The 22665-nt window shown below is 38.7% G+C and overlaps 1 protein-coding gene across 3 annotated transcripts; it reads left to right on the forward strand.

Annotated features, from left to right (window-relative positions):
- Positions 1-377: 377 nt before the first annotated feature.
- Positions 378-22437, forward strand: LOC130163624 (basic helix-loop-helix ARNT-like protein 2). Of its 3 annotated transcripts, none has more exons than XM_056367945.1 (17): positions 378-636; positions 8718-8829; positions 8951-8989; positions 9075-9116; positions 9281-9438; positions 9525-9619; positions 9709-9801; positions 11447-11564; positions 12181-12330; positions 15091-15322; positions 15784-15890; positions 16083-16233; positions 16493-16551; positions 16651-16762; positions 16930-17020; positions 17618-17714; positions 18734-22437. In XM_056367945.1, the coding sequence occupies exons 1-17, from the start codon at positions 594-596 to the stop codon at positions 18889-18891; spliced, it is 1857 nt and encodes a 618-aa protein (XP_056223920.1). In that variant the 5' UTR covers positions 378-593; the 3' UTR covers positions 18892-22437. The 3 variants fall into 3 exon arrangements, with proteins under 3 accessions (XP_056223920.1, XP_056223918.1, XP_056223919.1); XM_056367943.1 differs by having other exon boundaries at positions 489-636; positions 16496-16551; XM_056367944.1 differs by having other exon boundaries at positions 490-636; positions 9525-9607.
- The last annotated feature ends 228 nt before the right edge of the window (positions 22438-22665 follow it).

Consider the following 22665-nt stretch of genomic DNA (forward strand, 5'->3'; position numbering starts at 1 on the left):
ATATGTTGCATTACATCAAATGAAATGCCACAAAATACTCACGGAACACACCAATACACAAATTTTAATCGTAGATGACAATTTTGTAAGACATTTTGTGCTGCCTTAATTGTCTCATGAAGTACACTGTCAGCTTCATGCAGAGAAATGTATGTTTCATGCTTATGTCTTTATTTTCAGAGGAAAGCTGCTGATTCATGAGTGTGACGAGCTGAACTGAAAGGAGCGCTGCCGTCCTCATAAAATGCTGTTTTGCTGTCAAGTGAACACCACGGACATGAATGAACCAACAAGGCGATGGGGGAGGAGGAGGAAAGCATAGCTCTTCCCTATTTCCCTCTTTTCCTAAATGACATGGGTGCTCCCCCCCCCCCCCCCCCGCGCTCCTCCTCTGCACAAGAAAAAAAATACGAGAGGAGGAGGGTGAGGACAAAAATGAAGTCAATTATACAACACCCCAGCTCTCCGCAGCTCCCTCAACTCCTCCTCTACTCCTCTCCCCCCCCTACTGTATTACTACTACAGCTGGTAGCTCCACATGCGCCGCGGCGCTCCGTAGCCTTCACCGGGCACACCGGCTCCAGTCTGCAGGCATGTCGGCCGGTGGCTCTGAGGGGACAGTGGACAGGCCAGCAGGTAAGTGCACAACAATGACTGTGTTTGTGTGTAAATCAGCCTGCTACTTTTATTATCAGTGACCGGTTCGTCCAGTTTTTTTTTTGTCTTTCTCATCATTTGGCTGGAAAATCGAATCAGAAGTAACACTTCCAGAAAGTAGTTCTGAACTTCTTTACTCCCTTTATACGACAGAATAGGCCACAGTTTGCCTGCAGACAGCGACCCATGTTGTAGAGAGAACGGTTTATTGCTAATTACTTTTTGTATTTAACTTTATGGTGACAGCGACTGTAACGACACCACCTAGCCGAACGGAAGAAGCTAGCCTAGCGGGTAAAGTAACGCGTTACTATGTGCGGCACCGATGACTGGTGCAGCCATGGCACCAGCCTGCTGTAAACCTACTGTACCTAAAATACCGATTGAAAGCCGGTCATCGTGCCGCGCGCGTAGTCCAACGGCGGAAATCTATCCATTCATTATTCTGTACTACGCGCTCGTCTCCGGCGGGACGTCCGCACAGGGAGGGAGCTGGAGCTGGGGCTTTGTTCCGTACGTGCTTCATGGACTCACGTGACTGTAACCATGACGACGACTTTTCCAATCTGTAACAAAATATTGTTTTTGTGTTGCTAACCTTAGCTATATAGTCAGTTTGCTGCGGGTGCCATCTTTCTCTAACAGACCAAAGTATTTTTATTAACCTAAACTTCACAAAACCAAGCTCTGGGAGTTTAGTTTGTCACGTGGTTCACGAGGTTTTCTCAGTGTGGTCTTTTCTCATTCTTGTTCTTCCTAAAGTGGGTCAGTAGATCAGTGGAGCAGCGCTGCCTTCACTGTGCAGCAGAGGGAGGTAGTCGCTCCCGCCGCTTCTAAACCAGAGCAGGAGGCTCCGCAGTCATGTCAGCCATCGGAACTTATGAAGTCAGCGCCGCCATAGCTCCAAATCTCAGCCAAACTATTAAATACCGGAGGAGATTTAAAAAAGAGACCAGGAAGTCACTTTTTTAATACTCCCATGTACTGAAGATAATTAGTCAGTTCCAGTAACACTATAAACCTATATCAGAATATTAATAATCACTAATATATTCCCTGGATATTCTATTAAAATAGAATATCAAGTGCAGTAGACCCACCATAAATTCATTATTAAGCATTGGAGCACACCTCCTCACTCAAAAACACAAAGCAATATTTCATAGGGTTATATAATGTAACCTGTATCAGAAATTATAATAGAAAATACTACATTAAAAGTGCAAGTAAAAAATGTAAATATTTGTGTCAAAATTGTATAAATAAAATGTCCCTTAGAATCAAAGGTAAAAATAATTCTTATCATAAATTGTTTAATTATTGATGTATAAATGTTTGATATATCAATGTTATAGCTGTTGGTTGTTTAAACTCTAGCACTGAATTATGATTTATGAGCTCAAGGAATGTTTTGCATGTAAAATCCTTCAAATTAACTATTAATGCACAGCATCAGTTAGCAGTTTATTCCCCATTCTCCCATTATCTTTCACAGGCACAGATACCAACTGTTTTTTTTTTATTCTAAAAAACAAGATTAAAGCTACCAAATCTTGGATGCAAATATCGACATATTGATTGTGATGTTTTAGTATTATTAAAGTTAATGTCTGGAAATACTGTAGCCACCTTAAATTCATGTCAGTTACAATGTACTACAAGTAACAGATTTTCACAGTGGAAAAAATTATCAAATGTCAGTAATACTAATAATATTAATAATAAACGTTATTTATAGAGTATCTTTCATACACACAATGCAGCTTAAAGTGCTGTACAAATAAAAAATACAATTTCAACAACAGCAAAAAATATTAAAATATATAAAAAAAAATATGATCAAAATATTAAAAATGCACCAATAGTTCATGGTTTGACCAGAAAACAGACAGCTTTTATATTCATTTTTAATAAAAATCATTTTTTTATGTCCAGACTTGGGGAGGAGACTCAAACCTCACTGAAGTCCCATGTTACTGATGTTAGAGTCAACTTGCAAGTGTTTTTTCTTTAGATTCTGTTTTTCAGGTTTAGCCTACAAATCTGGTAACTGTAGTTGCCAGGAAGCTCTCACAAAGTGGAAATATTTAAGTGGCATTATTTCAAAAATGTTCAGAAAATAGCCCCATATCTCCATGAGAATGGATAACAGACTTTTGAACACAACATTTCACTTAGAGCCTCTTACAAACGTGGCTATTGATTATTTCTGCATTTGACATGAATTAAGTATTTAAATTGAAAAGAAATATAGCAACAAAGTGTTTGAAAATATCATTTAAAAATGCGGGTGCTTTGTAACAGAATATGTTGTGTGCTACATGAGAAAAAAAGTGTCTCATATTGCAAAACATCCTGCAAGCGTGCACATACAGGTTTGAGGTGCTGCAAGAAACTGCAGGTCAATCAACCAGAAATAACCTAGAACATACTGTACTAGAAATGTAGGATTTGAGGCTGCCTTCTCTGCATCCACGCACAACCACAATACTTGTAATTGTGCTCCAAGAAGCAAATGGAAACACTGGGCTCTGGCATAATATGACTATATGAATGGCCTCAGATAACACTAAAAAAATCATATGTCATACTGAGGTGAGAACCAGAAACATTTAACTTGATTATATTGTACATGTGGCCCAGTTACACAAAAGCCCTGTCCTCCAAAGTATGTATGCTCACCTATCACGCCATAAAATCATTCATTATCATAGAGTGTGAGGGATTTCTCTTACAACAAAAACTAGACACTCCACTTACTGAATACACTGCCATACCACTGCTGCTATAGTAGCAGGGGCACAGTTTTAGAGAAGGGGGGCATTTGTGAAATGAGTAAAAATGTGTAAACACTTGCATTTTAAAACCCTGATTCTTTTCATTATGTATTCATTGTAATGAATTAATGCAAAATAAACAACTTTAAATCTTCTAATATGAAATAACAGCAATAAATACCTGCTGTTAGTAGCTCCATTAGCCTGCAGCCGGACACAGATTAGGAGACAACGGGACCCTGAACACAGACACGTAAAAGGCCCCTCACCCCTCCCCTCCCACATGGGAGCAAGACGCCCTGAATGAACTCTCTGAGGTGCCGCTGTTGGCTGAGAAAACTGCAGCTGAACTTAGAGAGGAGATCTTGCTAATTCTGTGTCTCTTTGTGGTTGTTTTATATCTCTTTGCAGTGATTTTGTGTATCTTTGTCGTTGTTTTGCCTCTCTTTGGCGTCGTTTTGTGTCTCTTTGTAGTGATTTTGTGTCTCTTTGTAGTGATTTTGTGTCTCTTTGTAGTGATTTTGTGTGTCTTTGTAGTTTAGATTGGCATTCAATAAAAAAAAAAAAAAAAAATGTTATCAACAAAGAGCCCTAACTTTACTATTACTGTACAAAAAAAGTCTAGAGGTTAGGTGATATTGCATTTTGGAAGAGTCACAAATGGAAGTGCAGTGACGACAGAGCAAGCAAGTCACTGTTTACATACAGAGGTGGACATTAATGGTCTGAACACGGAGCACTAATGGATTAATAAAATTGCAAAGGGTACAGATCCCGGTGCTGCAGATGGAGCTTGAAACTGTGGCCTTGAAACCGACATCCGGATTCAGTATGAACTAAAGGACGAGCTTGAGTATGCCTGCGTCTGAGGGTTGTGCGAAACAGCTGTGTGAATGCAGCTTTTGAAAAACACTGTGTGCAGACTGGCTGTTTGAGTTAGATGTGATAAATGCTTAATAGTTGTAATTTGAAAGAAGGTGAGGTGAGGATATTTTGGGGATGAAGATGATCATATTTTACACTTACAGCTGCGACTGCATATGACTGTTTCAAATGTATGGCATCCTGTTGTAGACAGCCACTCCCTGCTCTTCTGTGTCGTAGTGTGGGAGAAACTGAGGGCAACTGCATGCTCACTGGGGCCAGCTTTGGAAAAGTTACCTCACTTGAAGTGTTGAAGTATTATTTTTATTATTGCTAAGTTAACTGTTAAAAATCTCTACAATTTAAAGTTACACAGAGTGAATCTCACTGATGCAAAAAACGTCCATATAATCCAAATGGCTAGCAATGCTAACAAACTAGCTAAAAGAGACACAAAACATACAGTTCAGTCAGAGGTTGTGTACGTTCGGTTGCACTGATAATTGGCCATCGGCTAAAGATTAGAAGCCGCTGAATTTCTGCGGCGCTAAACATAGAAGATTACAATGTAGTATAGAACGAAACACACATTAAAACAAATACAGACACTAGCTAAAGCGCTCCAGGGTAGTCTATTTAATACTACAGTAAGACCCGCGGAGGGTTCCTCTCTTTGATTAAAGTCATTCTCCAAAACTCGCATATTGTAGCGTTTTTGGTTCTTAAACAGTATGCAGTACATAGCCTGGGTATAAACCAGCTGAGACGGGACCTTGTGTATAATAATAAAATTATAATAATAATAATTTTGTTTTCAGACAAAATCCTCTGTTTATTCCTATTTAAATGCATCAGTAATCACTTCTGACCAGGTGCAGTGATTACATTATGTGTCCCAATTACCCAGGTGAAATGAAATAAATCACAATCATTTCATGGAAAAAGGAAAAAAATATTTTATTCCAACTTTATGAGCAATATATGAGTGTATATATATATATAAATATATAAATATATATATATACATATATATATTGTGTAGGAGTTTATTTCCAAGAGGATATATCCCTGCTAAACTATACAAATGAAGTCAGTATATTTAAAATAGGACGATGACGCTTGTAAAGCAGAATTTACCTGCCAGTCTAAAAAGTACCATAGAAATTATTACATGAGTATTGACTCAGATTTGGAAGATTGCTTGTTTTGTTTTTAAAATAAATAAAAACATATTTTAATTTATGCTAATTTATGTTTGTATTTATTTGTATTTTGTCATTGTATATTTACAAAAGCATGAAACTGTATATAAAAAAAACATCTGTAAATGTAAATGTACATTTTTTGAAGATTTATTTTTTAATAATCTGTTTACTGTCTGCCATATTTCAGCTAAATTGCAAGATTTTTGTTCAGTAGTATGACTGCAGCCCTGTAAGACCAACATTTACAATTCAAATTGTACAAAAATGTTTTGAAATCCCAGCTCTGGTGTTTAGCTGCAGAAAAAAGGAAATACAGATGTAATGCTCACACCTTCAAGAATGTCAAACTGTGTCGTACTTTCAAACCATAACTTCTTTCTTTCTCCAGTTTGCTGGAGTTTTTTGTTTTGTTTTGTTTTTATACTAAAAGTTTCATATTTTCAGTCACGTGGTAAAATTTTAAGCACAGCTTGTATTCAGACCTTTACTCTAACCCCGACTGTCTCTGTAATTTATGCTGTTTGGACGCTCTGCTTAACATCCTCTGCTTACCTTTCATGACCTATTATTGTGTGTGTGTGTGTGTGTGTGTGTGTGTGTGTGTGTGTGTGTGTGTGTGTGTGTGCGTGCCTGTGTGTGTTTCTTTGTACGTGTATTTGTGTGTGTGTGTGTGTGTGTGTGTGTGTGTGTGTGTGTGTGTGTGTTGAAGATAGAATCAGGAGACACCCAAATAGCTGCGCCTGCTCTGTTTTTGTGGGATTTTAAAGACATTTTCATCCTGACTGCTGGTTTGAAAAGACTTTAATAGCATTAAAAGTGTGTCACTTAAAAACATCTTTGTTGCTTTCGGCTGTAAAGTTTGTCGCATATTTGTGGTTCCATTTATTGGCCTTGTGCTTTGCTGTGGGACTATAGCTTTTGGCTCATTTCTGAATGGTATTAAATGAGCTTATTGCATTGTGGTCACTGATGAACTAAGAGATTTTTCCTGGCTATCTGTCACATCTATAGTCCAAATCAGGCCATATACACTCCACTTTCCATTACTGAATACCACCAAGTTCTTCAAGTGGGATTAAATGTACGCATATAAAAGCTAGAGCCATGAAGAAGTTCATGTGGCTCATATTGTGCGTGCAGAGTTTGTCACACTCCTTTGCTTTTCCTCCGCGGGTGGTGGTCTATGTTTCTGTGTTTCAGTGATTATGGTATGTCATCTGCTGCCCTGCAGGCTTGGCCTCTCGTCAGCACTCGTGTCACGACTGGTGCTCTTTAGCTCTCGCGTGACTCGGGAAACGCTGACCGCACAAAGCGGGCACTGTTGCTTCCAAGATGGCACATTTTAATCAGTCAGCTGGCACAGGTAGCAGATGAAATAGCCCTTGACTAACTAACAAGGGAAAAAGGGAAAAACTGTGTGACCTCGGAGGCAGTGTGTTGTGTAGCATCATTGCTGCGGTGGGTGGAAGGGAGAGCCGGCAAGCGCGCACTCCTACATTCCACTTTTGCGTCAGTGATGACCCACTAAACTCCTCTGGAAGGATTAAAGAAAATTGTGTCGATAACATTAAATTTTACTTCACTGCTGATTGAATGGAAAAAGTTATAAAAGCCTAATGTTTGTCTGTGAAGTTTGACTTTTGTACCTATGGAAAGGGTCACTATGACCTCTCCGACAGGTTTCCTTCTAGCTAACTTTAAATAAAGTGGGATTTAGTATTTATATATTGTGCAAATATTGAGGATAAACATTAAAATCTACTTTAAAGCTTAAAAAATGCTGTTATTTTAAGTGTCCCAGCTACTATTATCAAACTAGCAGAAAAAAAAAACATTTCAGTTTTCTACAGAAATGTTGATTACTAAAAGTTTATTGTTATTAACTATTACTTTTTCTCCCTTGGAGAGAAAAAGCCAGAAAAAATGGGTCAGTGATGGTCAACAGTCACAGTTTATCTGCATTTTATTTTCCCCCAAATGAATGACACAATTTAAAGTATGGGAGTCCTGAGAGATAAGTAGGTCAATGTTACAGCATTATGAAAGCATTAGGTAAGATGATAGCCCAAACCCCATTTGCTCTCAAGTGCCTTTTAAACTGACAAAGGGCAAAAAATAGCTGGAGGTTTGGCGCCGTTCAATGGCAAGCTTGAGACAGTGCATTGAGAGTTTGCCTAGAAACAGATGACTAGAGAGCAGGAATGAGCCAAGGCATTTTAAGTGTGTGTGTATGTGAGTGTGTGTGTGTGTGTGTGTGTGTGTGTGTGTGTGTGTGTGTGTGTGTGTGTGTGAGGGAGAGGGAGAGAGAGGGGGATGTGGGTTTGGCGAGAGACTAAATAGAAATGAAAAGCCGAAAGAGAAAGAGAGGAATTCGGGCGGTCCTACTCTCAGAAATGTGTTTGGCTTCTCAACAATCCTGTGTCAGATATCAGGCTTTTTCAAAATAGTTGCCACCCACTCTGGCAAACACTTCCATGAGTCATCCTGTCTGGCTTTTTAGGACAAAAAAGGTTGTAACAAAGCTGTGCCAAAATCACCTTAGTTTCAATATAAAAAAGAAGAAGTTTCACAGGTATGACCTAAAAACTAAGAGTTTGCTTCCGTAGCGTTTCGGAGTTCTAAACGTTTTCAGTTCTATGACAGTAATAATTGTTTTTTTCTATTTATTAAAATGTCACAGACAAAGCTGCTATGATTAGCATCAAATTAATTAGGTGCAACAGTCCTATGATAACATAAATATTTATGAATATTTTTAAAACAATCAGAGAGTAACAATTGTCGCAGTAATCTGTAATCATCATGATAATTACAGGCGCAGCTTCGGTCACTGTCAGCTATTAACCCAAGATGTCATACAAAACCTAAAGGTGCATTGATTTTTTTTATCGTGATGCAGTTCAGGTCTGACTTGCCACCAATTAAAAATAGAATAAAACTCACTATATTACATTATTATATATTTCAAGGCATTAGCACATATAGTTGATAGGAACCAGTCTTACCAGCATCGTGCTTCTTGGTGACTCTTTTTGTTTGCTGCTCAATATGTGCAACAAACCTCTCAAACCCCAGTGGCAGAGCAAGTCTCATTAATTCATTCATGGTGAATTATTAATGGAGCGTCTGACAAGCCAGCAATATGGAGATCTGCAGGCTGATGTATTTCTTTACAGTCCCTCACATCCCTGTGACGGTTGTTTTCATGTATCAGATCCTGCAGCAGAGGAGAAAGGCCAAGCGAGCCAAGCCGGCCCCTCGCTGCCAGCTGTCGAGCTGCCAAGGAAACGAAAGGGAGTTGTGGAGAAGTCAGACACCGATGTACAGTAAGAGGAGTGCTATGTTGTTGTATTGATGACTTCTTACTTTATTTTCTCTGGAGTAAATACAGTTTGATTACCATACGGTGCAATGCATACATTGTTCTTCCTATACATTAAATTACAGGCAAAGCCTCGACTTTCAAATGGAAGATGACCTCAGCAGGTACACTGACTTCTTGTCTTTCTTCACACTCTGTCTTCTGAGGGAATTCCGGCAAAGAATTTGATTTTGATCTTTCTATTTGCAGATCTGAAGGAGACGATCAGCAAGTCAAAATGAAATGCTTCAGGTGACTCTACTGTATATCAAATTAATCTGCTATCTGTGTCTTAAAAAAAAACCTTGGTGGCTCTGATTGGTCTCATTTGTGTGATGTTGTCGTCCCCAATGATAGATACAGCAGTTCAAGATATGCAGAATAGGTTTATTATGTTTTTTGGATATTATCTACAGGGAGCCTCACCGCCAGATCGAGAAGCGGCGAAGAGATAAAATGAACAACCTCATCGACGAGCTGTCTGCCATGATCCCTGCCTGTCAGCCCATGGCTCGAAAACTCGACAAACTCACTGTGCTGCGAAAGGCTGTCCAACACCTGAAAGCCCTCAAAGGTAGCTCTCAACCCACCGTGTAAATCAAAATGTCTGTAACGTCTCCTCTGCTCCGTCTAAAATCCTCTTATCTCCTGTGATTTCAGCTGGGACGAGCAGCGCCTTTACTGACACCGCCTACAAGCCTTCCGTCCTGCCTCATGATGACCTCAGGCACCTTCTGCTCAGGGTAGCTGCTCATGTACGACCACAACGAATCCCGTTTGATGATATATTTATCTGTCTGTCTATTAATACGTACATTTATTTATCCATCTATCTATCTCCCAGGCTGCAGACAGTTTCCTGTTAGTTGTAAGTTGTGACCGAGCGAAAATCCTGTTCATCTCTGAGTCCGTCTCCAAGATCCTCAACTTTAGTCGGGTGTGTTTTACCGACGCTGCACTACATCACACACTCACTTTGCTGTTGTCGTCATGTTATGGATATTAAAAACCAAAGTTGCAGCTGGTGAAGTTGCACAACATTTAATTAAAGGTCCCATATAGTATAAAGGTAGATGTCCATGTCTTTCTGATTATAGGTCATTATCAGGTCTAGGTTCTATATTAATACTGTGAAAGTATCAAAGCCTCAGTCCACAGAGAAATGCACACAGCCTGTATTCAGAAACTGAGCCTTAAAACCAGCCGTCAGGACTTTTGTAACTTTCTGATGTCACAACAAAGCAGTCACCTCTCTCAGCCATGCCCCAAGCCCCTCCCACCTGGACCCACCATCCAACCTTGCAGGATTTGGTTTCTCTGAGTGTTTTACCTGAAATCTGCTTTATTTTTATTGGATCACTCAGAAAACAGTCAGCCTATCAGAAGAGAGGATCAGAGCCTCCTCTCTTCTGATTGGTCTGTTGTTACTAGCGCTCCAGAGAGAAGCCTGAGAGAGGAAATGTAAAACTACATTTAGATGGTTTTTGGTTCTTAAAACCACAAATATATCTTCTTATGGATCAACACTTCAAATAAAACTCAGAAGAGGAAAATATGTAGCATTAATGTGCAATTGTACCTTTTTTGTTTTTGTCTTTTGAACGTCGCCCAAAGCAAAAAGGGCATAAAAGTAGATTGTTCCAAACTGACCAAATGTAGTGAAAGTTTATCAGGTGAGACAAAAGTAGTTCAGATAGTTTGTTAGATAATTGAAAATAAAAAACTAAAAAACATTTTTTGGTGAGGGGTTAAAGGAGAAGTATGAAGCTTTATATTTTCATGCTTCATTTTGATTATTTAACTAACGGAATTATCTGTTCATATATTCAGGAATATTCTTGACTTTTCTGATTATCTTTACGTTTTTCCAGTTTTCGGGGCTATAGATAAAAGTCCCCTCTTCATCTGCTCCCAGCATGTGCATTAGTTTGTGCTGTTGCCACATCATCCTTTTGTGGCTGGCAAACCAAATCTTTACGACTCAGTCTTCACAGAGAACAAACAGCCCTGATGAAGGTCTGATAGCTCTGTAAGTAAAACCTAATAATCAAGGTCACATCTTCTTTTGTTTTTTTTATTTTTCTGCATTTTTCTGGTAGTTGCTGAGCTTTTATACGTTTTCTGAAAGTCAGTTCAAAGCCCTTGGCAGCCAGAACGATAACCACACCTGCTCTATATTCTTGACCACATTTTCCAGCTTTGAGATGCTCTGTAGAGAGGAACAGAGATTAGGAGGGATACAAGAGAAGAGCTTCTAAAGAAATTTGACTCCGTGTCTGCAGGGCAGCATGTGCTATTGGGGGCTTAGCAGTAAATGACTAACAAATGGATACATGCTGCAGCAGTTCTCTTTCAGGTTATATTCAGAGCGTTCTGTAACAGTCCACATACATTTACTGTACGCAAATGTCTCCAGACATTTCAAATTAGGTTTTGATGCAATGATAATAAATGGAACTGAGCAAAAAACACATGTTCTCATGTAAGCAAATGGTGGCGGTTTAGTTCTTATTTGCAATGCAGAATCAAAGCAAATCTGACAGTATGACATGAGTAAACAGATGTGTCATTGGGATTCACAGGTGGAGCTGACTGGGCAGAGCCTGTTTGATTTCATCCACCCCAAAGACATCAACAAGGTGAAGGAACAGCTGTCATCCTCAGAGATGTACCCCCGCCAACGCCTCATCGACGCAGCAAGTAAGTCTTATCGCTAGTCTTTCTGTCATGGTTTGCCCTGACGGACAATTTATGTTTGAGCTTTTGGATTCTTATTTTTGGACATTGGTTTCATTTCCTGTTTTATTGTTCAATTACTTCCCTTGTGTGTCTGGTAGTTATTTTACTTCCTCTCTTTGTCCTGTTTCCCTCATTAATGATTGTCTGCCGCGCCCTAATGTGTTTCACCTGAGTTCTACTCCCCTTGCATTCCCTTGTGTATTTAAGTCTCTGTCTTCGCCTTCGTCTGTCAGTTCATCCTATCTTCCTGTTGTACTCCTGGTTGCCCTTTTGAAGTTGTCTCCTTGTGTTTTCATTTTTTGGGACTTTTGTTTCCCCGGCCTGGATTTATTTCTACGTTGAGTAAGACTTTTTTCCTTGTTTAATAAATTACTTAACTCAAACAGCCCATTCTTTTGTGTTTGGTGTGCACTTGGGTCCTAACTCTACAAAACCTGACACTTTCCTCTTTGAGAGAAAACACAACAGACATGAAGGGGCACTCTAACCCAGTGTGGAAGATCAGCATTGGAGCTAAATGAAATTCAGTTCAAACCATCTGAGAGTGAGCACTGTGTGTCCGTCTGTGTGTGTGCAGCTGGAGCTCAGGTCCAGGCGGACTCCCCCGCCAGGGTGTCCCTCCTGTCAACCGGGTCTCGGCGATCCTTCTTCTGCCGCATGAAGCACAGTCGGGTGACGGGGAAGCAGGAGGAGAAACGCTCGCTGCCCAATATTTCCAAAAAGAAAGGTGGGTTCACACATCTCGGCATTCAACTCCTTAGCAATCAACATACAAGAACCAATAATCAATATCACAAATATAACACTTGAGTAGGATGTACTGTGAGGAGTATCGGGTTATGATGGCCCCTGATTGCCACACAGCTTGAGAACGAGTGATTGAAACAGCTGCTGATGCTGATCGGCTAATACAAGCACAGTGCTACTCTAGAGGTTGCAGGACTCCTTATAATCTTATTAAGCCACATAATTAGAGAATGAAGCTTCAATCTACATCAATATGCACAGGCAGTTCACAGCCTCTGTTCACATGACTACCAGCTGCACTGATCTGGTTCTGCTGCTCCACACAGCATCTTATTTTCAAGTTAACACTTTACTCCACTTGAAGTACCAGGTGGGAGGGATGTGCTGCTGAAGCCAAGACAATAGGTGCCAAGGAAATGGTGCTAATTTTGGATGGTTTCATTTGTGTTCTCTTGAGAGCGCTTGAGGTGGTTCAACTGAGACAAATAATTTCTCAAAAGGACAAAGTATTCTGTTTTGTGTATTTAGCTGTGTTCAGTCGAGGCCACTTTGGCTCAAACAGATGAGGAGGAGGACTGAGGAGTATTATCTAAAGATGAATAAGATATGTAAATGTGTTTCTTGCATGGAGGTTTCTGTTCAGGCAGCTGGTGGAAAACAAAGATTTGTTCCCTGCCTAGATTGCCCAGGAGGAAATAAAGAAATGATCTGATTAGGATCTGGTGAGGAGGTGGATGAGGGTCGTGACCGCCTCTCCCCCTCTCTCCATCTGTTGGCAACAGTTTGCTGGGGTTGAATGTAAGTAGGTGAGCCTTAACCTCTGTACCTATGGCAAGATGTGACCTGGAAAGAAGGAACACAAATGACTTCCTTATCTCTAGAGCTGCATTCATGTTTCACAGCTCACATGCAGAATTATAATTGAATAAATCAGTTTTTTTGTACACTAAAATTAGTATTCCTAACTTTTCTCAATGCGGGTCAGTTTTACAGAGTGAGTGGGGAAGAATTCAGGGATGGATGAAGACTATTTTTTTTTTCCAATGAGATGCCACAATTTAAAACGTGTTATTTGGCACAGGAAGTAGGTCAGTGTTACAGCGTTGTATAACCTCAAAGTAAGAAGATGGTGCAAGCCCCACTTACTGTAAACTGAACTGTGGTGGCAGAAAGGTTTGGCACCACTCGGTGGCAAAACCCAGTAACTGCACTGCAGCGCACAAGGAAGGGCAGAAATGAGCTTGAAAATGCCAGGGTCCCATAATATTCAGTTCATTTTCTGTCATACACTGTAGATGGATCAGAATGACTCTATTAAATGGAAAATAAATAAAAAGACTTTTGTTTTTATTTATGTTTTGTTAATCTCAGAAAAGCAGTTTATTTTAATAGGTAAAATTTGAAGGATAAATCTTGTGATATTATAGTTTTTCCTGTCAACCAATGCAACAGATGGGGTGGAGAAGTGAGAAAGTATGATGGTTTTGGTCTTATCCTATAAAAGAGGTCAGCAGTGGTGTAAAGATATATATATATATATATTTTAGTAAGTCTTGAGTAGAAATATCCAAAAAGTATTATCAGCAAAATGTAGTTTAAGTATCAAAAGTAAAAGTTCTGTTTCATTTATTGTATATTGCATATTATGTATCACTGCACATGCAGAGTTTTCCTGAAACAAGAGGGGGGCCCAATCAGTTTCTGCTTTTCTGTTGAGGGCCACGATTATAAAAGTTTGGAAATGATTGGTTTAATCTTAAACAATGTTGTATTTTATAATCTTATATTTTTAAATGTAAAATTTTAGTCTGTAAATTGACCAATTACTGCAGCTGTCAAATGTAATATATGTACATGTATTGAATTTCCATATATAAAAATATTTGAACGTATAAAATAAAAACATGTAAAAACTATATATGAAACATGAAATATATTAGAAATTGGAACAATTTCATACATTGACATATATTTCTAGCCCATGTTCATGTATGTATACTTATATTGTAGACATACATTGTACATAAATATATATCCATTACAAAGCCTGTCAGTATATGTTGATATTATATACAGTAGGTCCAGATATATCAAGCGGGATGTTGAAGTTTATAACGTATGAAACACCAAGAGTAAAATTTGTATCTGTACATATATTAAAAAGATCTATATGATTTTTACACATCAGTCTTTATATGGTATAACATGCTGCAACCATAAATGTTAACGATATTTAATTAATTTATAGCCTATATGTAAGTTCATTAAAACACACATATAGAAATTGATCATTTTTATATATGTTTTTCCTATTAATTTCTCATTAATTTTAAACATGCTTATCCTCCCATTCTGGGGAAAGTGGTTTTAGACCCCGTGTATAATGTCAACATACAGTATACTGACAGGCTTTGGGTTGGATATATATTTGTGTAACAGGCATACATACTTAAACATGCATTTTTGTATTGGCTAGACATAAATGTCAATATATGAAAATTGTTTCAATTTCTAATGGGTTACAGATATAACTTTTACATATGTTTATATTTTATTTGTACATTTATTTCATATATGGAAATTCATTATCTGTATCTATAACATTAGTGTATAAAACAGCAGAAAATGAAATCCTCTGTGCCCTTTGTGATCCTGTTTGCAGTAATATGTGCAGTTCTCCAGGCAGTAGTTGCAACGTTATTTACAAATGTTAATAGCCTGCTTGTTTTTCTCTCCACAGACACATACAGATACTGTACCCTCCACTGCACTGGATACATGCGGAGTTGGCCGAGCAGCCAGCTGGACCCGGAGGGCGACGCAGAGAAAGAACCAAACCTGACCTGCCTGGTGATGGTGTGCCGCCTCCATCCTCACGTGCCCCACCACCCTTCCAAAGACATCAACGTCAAGCCCACTGAGTTCATCACCCGCTGTGCGATCGACGGCAAGTTCACTTTTGTAGATCAACAGTGAGTTTCCCAATTCTAACTAACTGCATCTGCACCATTTATCTCTCTGTCGCGAAGCGCAGATTTGTTCCAAAGACACGGTTCTGCTGAGAAAGGTGTGGCTGAGGTGTGTTGTGGCGAGGAGTCCTCTCAGTGTATAGCATGAGTTTTGGCAGTGGAGATAATCCTTTCTGTCTTTGCCGTTGTTCCTCAGAAGGAGGTGTGCATCTTGATGACATCACATCTCTTCTCATTTTTGGGAAGTAATTTCACACCACAAGTATAGTGAATCATTTTATCAAATTTCCCATATGTGTGACTGCTGGGTGATGACATGCGGAGAGGCTCATTCATACTGTATCCACTGTCATTCCATGTTCACTGTCTTTGTTTCGGCACAATCCTGAGGGACGGCACGGCATGGCGAGAGAGACGGGAGTAAACGAGAATATCTAAACTACCTATTTATCCTCTTTTCCCAGAGCCACAACAGTCATTGGTTATTTGCCACAGGAAGTTCTTGGCACATCGTGTTACGAGTACTTCCACCAGGACGACCTGCAGCACCTCGCAGAGAAACACAGGCAAGGTGATGGAGCAAAGCCGCCGCTGCTGACAAATTTCATTTTTTTTCATGTAGAAGTTCAAGAATGTGAGCTTTTCTAATGATTAGTAGCCACATGTGTAATTTCAACGTACGCCAGTGTAGCAACATTTTTTTGTTGTTGTTGTAATTTCCACTCTGCTTTGTGATTGACACCTGCGTCCAATCTCTTGGCAGTTCTTCGAAGCAAAGAGAAGATTGAGACGCAGTGTTACAAGTTCAAAACAAAATATGGCTCCTATGTTTCGCTGCAAAGTCAGTGGTTTAATTTCACAAATCCATGGACCAAAGAAGTTGAGTTTATCGTGTCTTCAAACAGGGTCATCTCGTAAGTATTGATGCATTTATGAGGATGTCATTAAGTCGCACCTTTTTTATCTCACACATCAGATATAGTAAAAAAATACTATAGGACGGAGGTGTTACATACCCTTGGAACAACACTGATAAAGTGTAATTGATGCTTATTGTCCAAAACCTTTTGTTTTTAATGTTGATTTCCTGTTATTTTCCCACATTGTTCATCATATTGCCATAAATGACAGTTTATTGATGCATGAAGCAGCATATTTACTCCTTTGCACCAGCAGGGGGCCTGGTCACACAAAGGATGAGGAGGAGGCAGGCAGCTCAAAAGCACTTCAGGGTAAGAAATACAGACTGTATTCAAATAGGCATTTATGTTTATTTTTTTTATTTTTTCTAATGTAAATGTTGATTTTTACTGTTTTTTATTCTTCCACAGAAGACACAAAGCATATACCTGTAATTCCTGGCCTTTCCAGTGGTTTGGGCCCAATGATCTACGCAGGCAGTATAGGGACCCAAATCGCAAATGAGCTCATCGACTCCTACAGGTGGGGTGTGTGTGTGTGTGTGTGTGTGTGTGTGTGTTTAAAATGATTAAACTCAACAGAAATGGTAGTATTCCATCATTATTTATATTAGAAGGGTTGAAATGGGTTAAGATAAATAAATAAATAAATAAATATATATATATATTTGCTCCTGTATTTTTGAGCAGGATGAACTCGTCTCCTTCGAGCGGAGCTTCCAGTCCGTTTGGCCCGGTCCAGGAGAAATGTCCACTGGTGTCCCCAAATACTAGCAGGAGTGTGAGTGACCTGAATTACAGCACATTTACAGTATTTGGGATTTTGCTGTCAATTTTAGTGGCATAAGGAAGTTTAATTCAAATGCATGGCTATGGAGTTTATATGTTCTTTGAGTTTTTTAATGCAAAACTTCTGTATAGAGACATGAAATTTTATGCTAACTTTAGTTCTATGTGATATTTATGTGGAAATGGAAGCTGTCTCTCATACATTGTACTTTTCCAAACAAATGAATAGTGACAAGGGGAGTTCTGGTGATGCAGACGCATAATTTGGAAGCAGCTTGCACAGGGTTAGGGTTATTGATTGAGTTCACAACCTCATGCTACACTATTATGAAACACAGTTACCACTAATAGATAGTTAGGTAGTAATCCCAAATGAAATTGAGGACTAAATGATTCCATCGTTTCATCTGAGCTGTATTTCCACCAGTGCATGTTTACTTGTCTCTGTCAACCTGAAGGCTTTATTCAAATGTAGAAGGAATTAAGACGGTGTCTGCTTCTACAACCCATTTTCTTGAGTTGAATTACACACTTCAGTGGAGGAGATGGGCTCCTGTGCAGTGTTTCAGCGTAAAATGGCTTTTTCCAGGCATCCAGCAGAGAGGACGCAGCAGGCAGTTCATCACAGTCCCAGTCTGACTCGAGGACAGCGGCGGGCGCTAGCAGTGCAGCTTCTGAAAGTACAGGTACTGTCAACAGGATAGTAAATTCAAACCAATTTCATCTACATCTCTGCAAAGAAATGTGCCACACTCATGAAACCGGGCCTAAAGTCTCCAAAAAAAAGCTGCATTTTATATCATATGTATCATATTACAGCAAAGAACTCATGCACACTTTATATTGTTGACACCACTGATGATTTCACAGCTGCAGGCCCCTTATCATCAGCTGATCCAATTAGATGACACAAATGCAGTATGAATGCAGTTCTGTATGACATAATAAAAACAATAACACCAAAATCCAAATTGAATAATTAATGCAAAACTCTCAAATATCAAACAATGCTCCAAGTGAGTGTTAGTTGCTAGCTCACTTAGCTAAATAAACGTTGGGTAAAGTGCATGTGATGTTAGCCTTTTGGAGAAGCTAACACAGATTGTTAGTCGAGGATGATTAAGGCATTCTTTCCTGTGTGTGTTATCAATGTCTGTGTTTTATTCCAGAGAATTGCTTGTGCAAAATGTACACGTGAAATTTAAAAAATATATTTTCCAAAGTGACTGTACTGTAACTTTAGTGACAAATGCATATCACTCTATACAACAAGCTAATGTTTAACAGCAGTTAACCAATGTTTAGTGTTAGCATTCAGTGGAATTCTTATGTGTTTTTTCCTCCACTTGCTAATGTTTAGATGCTAATCTTAGCTAGGAAACATCCACAAAAAAGACGGAAGATTAAGCTATAGTATTTGTCCAGTAAGGCTTAAACATCCTACTTAGTGTGTGTCTTTCAAAGTTTATGGAGTATGAAGAAAGTGACACACCTCCTGCCTAGGGACCCTACTACAGACGTGCGGTTGGACCCTTCTCTGTTAATCAGCAACTTAAGTACAAGTGAACAAGGCAGGACAAGGGAAAATGAGTTAATTAAAAACAAGACATGACCAAATAAAAAGAGACCGATCATCACAGACAGATTATATTCAACAGTTTACCTTCAACCCTGAAATCCTGTTTCTTTGGTCCGTTTCACCCAGGTGAGCCGTCCCAGCTAGACCTGGACAGCATGGTGGTGCCAGGCCTGAGCAGCTTCAGCAGTGATGAGGCAGCCATGGCCGTCATCATGAGCTTGTTGGAGACGGATGTAAACATGGGTCAATCGGGGGACTTTGAGGACTTACACTGGCCTTTCTAGGGGGCGCATAGACTTTCAGCCTCTCTACGCTCTCTTGTGCCGTTTTCTTGCCATTTGCAGAGAACTTGGGCATTTAGTCGTTCATTTTTGTGACCGACTGATCTGGCCTTGCACAAGCGAACCCACTGGATCCAAGAGAAGCCAGCTGCAGACACAAGATGGTAGACCTCAACCATGGAGGAATACATGACTCCAGTGCAGATTTTGTCCTTTTAGTGTGGAGCCAATAGCGAACCCAGCCGATTAGTGCACCATAGTTCGATTGTTGAAAAAGTAGAATCTAAAAACTTGATGCACAGAGATCCACTAACCTAGATGTCCAAACAAGGAGAGGTGATATACCAAATGTTGTTCAATGAAAATTGAGGAAAAACAATGTTTCTTTCTATTATTTTGTTTAGTTCTCTGACTTAAACTTTTTGGGAGAATGTAGCTCACTATTACTTTAGCTCTTTGGTTGTGGTAAATAAGGCCAATATAGCCTGCTATTTGTAACATTATGGGTAAGATGGGACATCGCTTAGTATGTTACCTCTCCTTGGTCCTTGTTTGAACATCTAAGTTAGTAGATTGAGTGCTTGTAAAAGTCTAGAACATTATATTCATCTTCAATATGGTAACAATAATACTTAAAGATCTCATAACTACATTAACAATAAAACAGAGTAATATATCCATATCTATCCAAGGCATAGACTCAGATTTAAGTAAGATTTAAATAACTGCCATTTCTGTGGATATTATATTTAAATATCTGAACTGAAGCTGTAGATTTAATAAAACGTGGTCTAAAGAAATTAATATGGAACATTTTACATTCAAGAATATTTATTATATAAATTAATAATTATGACAAATAAATTGTATTTCTTGAAAATATAATTTTATTGAAGTATTTTTACATGTTTTTTTATTTGAATATGCTCATATAAATATGTTCACGAATGTGATTTTTCATGTTCACCCTTTTATAATCTTGTTAGAGATCACATTCAGTTTGTTTGAACAACAAAAAACATGGATGACAATAAAGTAGCACATTAATATATTAATATCGTAATAATATTGATAATGATGATAAAATTTAATAAATAGCCATTCAAAAATTGTAGATTTCAATTACAAATTTGTACAAGAACAGTAATAAATTATACTTTATTTAATTTTTATCTAAAGTATATAAGTATACAGCACCAACCAATGCCATACACTACAACTGCCAAAATACCATATTCAAATACCATTCATACTTAAATATTTTCATTAATGAATAGGGAAATTAAACTCTACATTGAAACAAACCTGTTAATAATGCATTGTTGTGTTATAGCAGCAAACAGGAGCACTAATGCTATAAAAGCTGAACTCATCTGCTGTGAAAGTCATGTCTCCTCCATGGTTGAGATCCGCCATCTTGTGTCTGCAGCCCCCCCCCCCCCCCCCCCACTGGACAACATGTCGTACTTGAGGAGGCCAGATAACAAGATAGAAGTTTAAGTTAAGAGGGAATATTGTAACTGTGATTACCTGGTTGGCTCTCACCTGAAGGAAAGGTGAGGTTAATGTGTTCCTGGAGCCTGTGGGGATTTAGTTTCTTCTTCAGTGACACTTCAGCATCCTCAAAGGGGCTCCTAAAACCTTTGGCATTTCCGAACCCAGTGATGATTTAGATGTTTTTCATTACATGATTTGGTTGTTCCCTTTTTTACTTTTGCTTTTACTGTTTTTTAAAGATCCCACAAAAAAACTACTCTGGTCAGATATTGTATTCAGTAAGTACAGAAAAAGGCTAGAAAGAACATCATCTCCTCCGTACTTGAGAATTTCCAGACTATTGAATATGCAAATATGAAGCCGACTATAATTCCTTGTACCCCCCCTAGGACTACTTCTAGTCCAGTTACACTGTGTATGGAAGATTTTAGTTTACACACAAATCACATGCCATAAGTAAAGCTGATTGTAAACATGTTTCTATGTACAGAAATTATTCAAAACAGCATGTCTGATTTTGTTAGCACACTGCAGCCGCCATGTAGAACTTTTACTGAGCAGGCCAAGCAGCTCTCATACACTTTGACTGGCACAGAATAATATCTGATCAGAAAAATATAGGCTTAGCTAAGTCTAACAATATGTGTTGAGAGTCAAACGTTTTTTATTCCTAAATTGCAGCAGACCAACGTCTGGCACCACAACTGTCAAAAGCCACCAGGGAAACATGTTTCATGGAGGAAGCTTTATGTTGTGGCTGTTTTGAATACTTGAATACTGACTAACTCTAACCCTGTTCACATTTTTGGTCCCAGGATAAATAGTTCGTTCAACTTTTTAGCAAAACTAGAAATCTTTCCCTTTAACAGAAGAATATGACAAGCACATGGTAGGTGAAAGCCACATCTGTCTAAAGTCTAGAATAAGTATCCATAGAGCAAAAACACATTTTTAAGTGTATGGCTCTTTTTAAGACGGTGTATTTCTCCATGAAGTTTGTCTGTTTTCATATTGAATGTGCACTAAAGGACTGAGCCCTACTATGCCTATACTGTGTGTTCGCATATCACATATTTACTGTACTGCAGACAGTTCTGTGAAGGTAATCTACTGTACACTGGGACAATGTAGAAGGTCCACCATGGATGTGAGAATGTTTTCCAGTGTTAACGAGGGAACAGCTAACATTTTAGACGAATTCGTGTGTTAGCCCTCCTGTTGCCCCAAAATAGTATTTGAACAGCACACCACTGCACAGAAATTAGCCTCAGTATTTGTGTTGCTAGGGAGACGGTAATGTCGCAGTTTATCTATTTCTGAATGTCCCATTACCACAACAGCCTATTGTAAAAGAAACTCCTTGAAGCAACTCAACTTTTTTTTTTTTTTTTGTTATAAAAGCAGCTATTCTGGATCTCATCAGTGGAGACCATTTTTAAAACCAACAATGCAGCCACAAGGCAGGTTGAAGGTCTGAGCAAGGGCTACGGGCACAAATGAATGATATTATCAAGCTATTTATTTCCTTGTGACCTTACTTCAAAATCAGCTGGTTAATGCCAGCTCTCTAGGGTTGAGGCTTAGGAAAGAGTGTTCATCAAAAAAGTAAATTATATGTTATCATAAATTCACCCCTGAACTGTCCTGTGGACTGATATTAACAGTGTAAGAAGATGTGAGGGTGGATTTAGTTTTAAACCCAGTGACTGGCCTACATACATGCACATGTAAACTCTGGTTTTATCACTGGTTCCTCTAGTCTTGAAAGCATAATGTGATTGTGTTGCCTTGAACACATGTAACAGTGAAAGGTTCAATTGGAAATCAGCCATTATGCGCGCTCTTTGGCTTTAAAAGCAAAAGTGTGGTACCAGACAATATTTGCTGTTGCCATCAGTGCCATTTGAAATGGACTCTAAAGCATATTGAATATGCCATACTATCAAAACACAATGTCTGTCTGATATTTTTATGTGCAAATTGTCGTCAATGTATCTGCTGTAACAAGGAATGGAGGTTGAAGTCTTTGATAGTAAAACAATTTTTCATAAATGGTATGAATTCTATTTTGTCTTTACCATAATTTAAATTTTGTGCTATCATGATTAGCTGTTATTTTTGCAACAGGCAGGAATCTCAGGCATAACTCCTCATATGAAAATATCTATTTAAGAGAGTTCCTGGCCTCAACAAAATGCAGTCAAATGTGGGAAATAGGAACAACTGTCATTATCACAAAATGTTAGGTACTCAAAAGTGTCTCTATTTTTTAAGAAAAAT

This window comes from Seriola aureovittata, chromosome 22, assembly GCF_021018895.1.
Source record: "Seriola aureovittata isolate HTS-2021-v1 ecotype China chromosome 22, ASM2101889v1, whole genome shotgun sequence".
NCBI lineage: Eukaryota > Metazoa > Chordata > Actinopteri > Carangiformes > Carangidae > Seriola > Seriola aureovittata.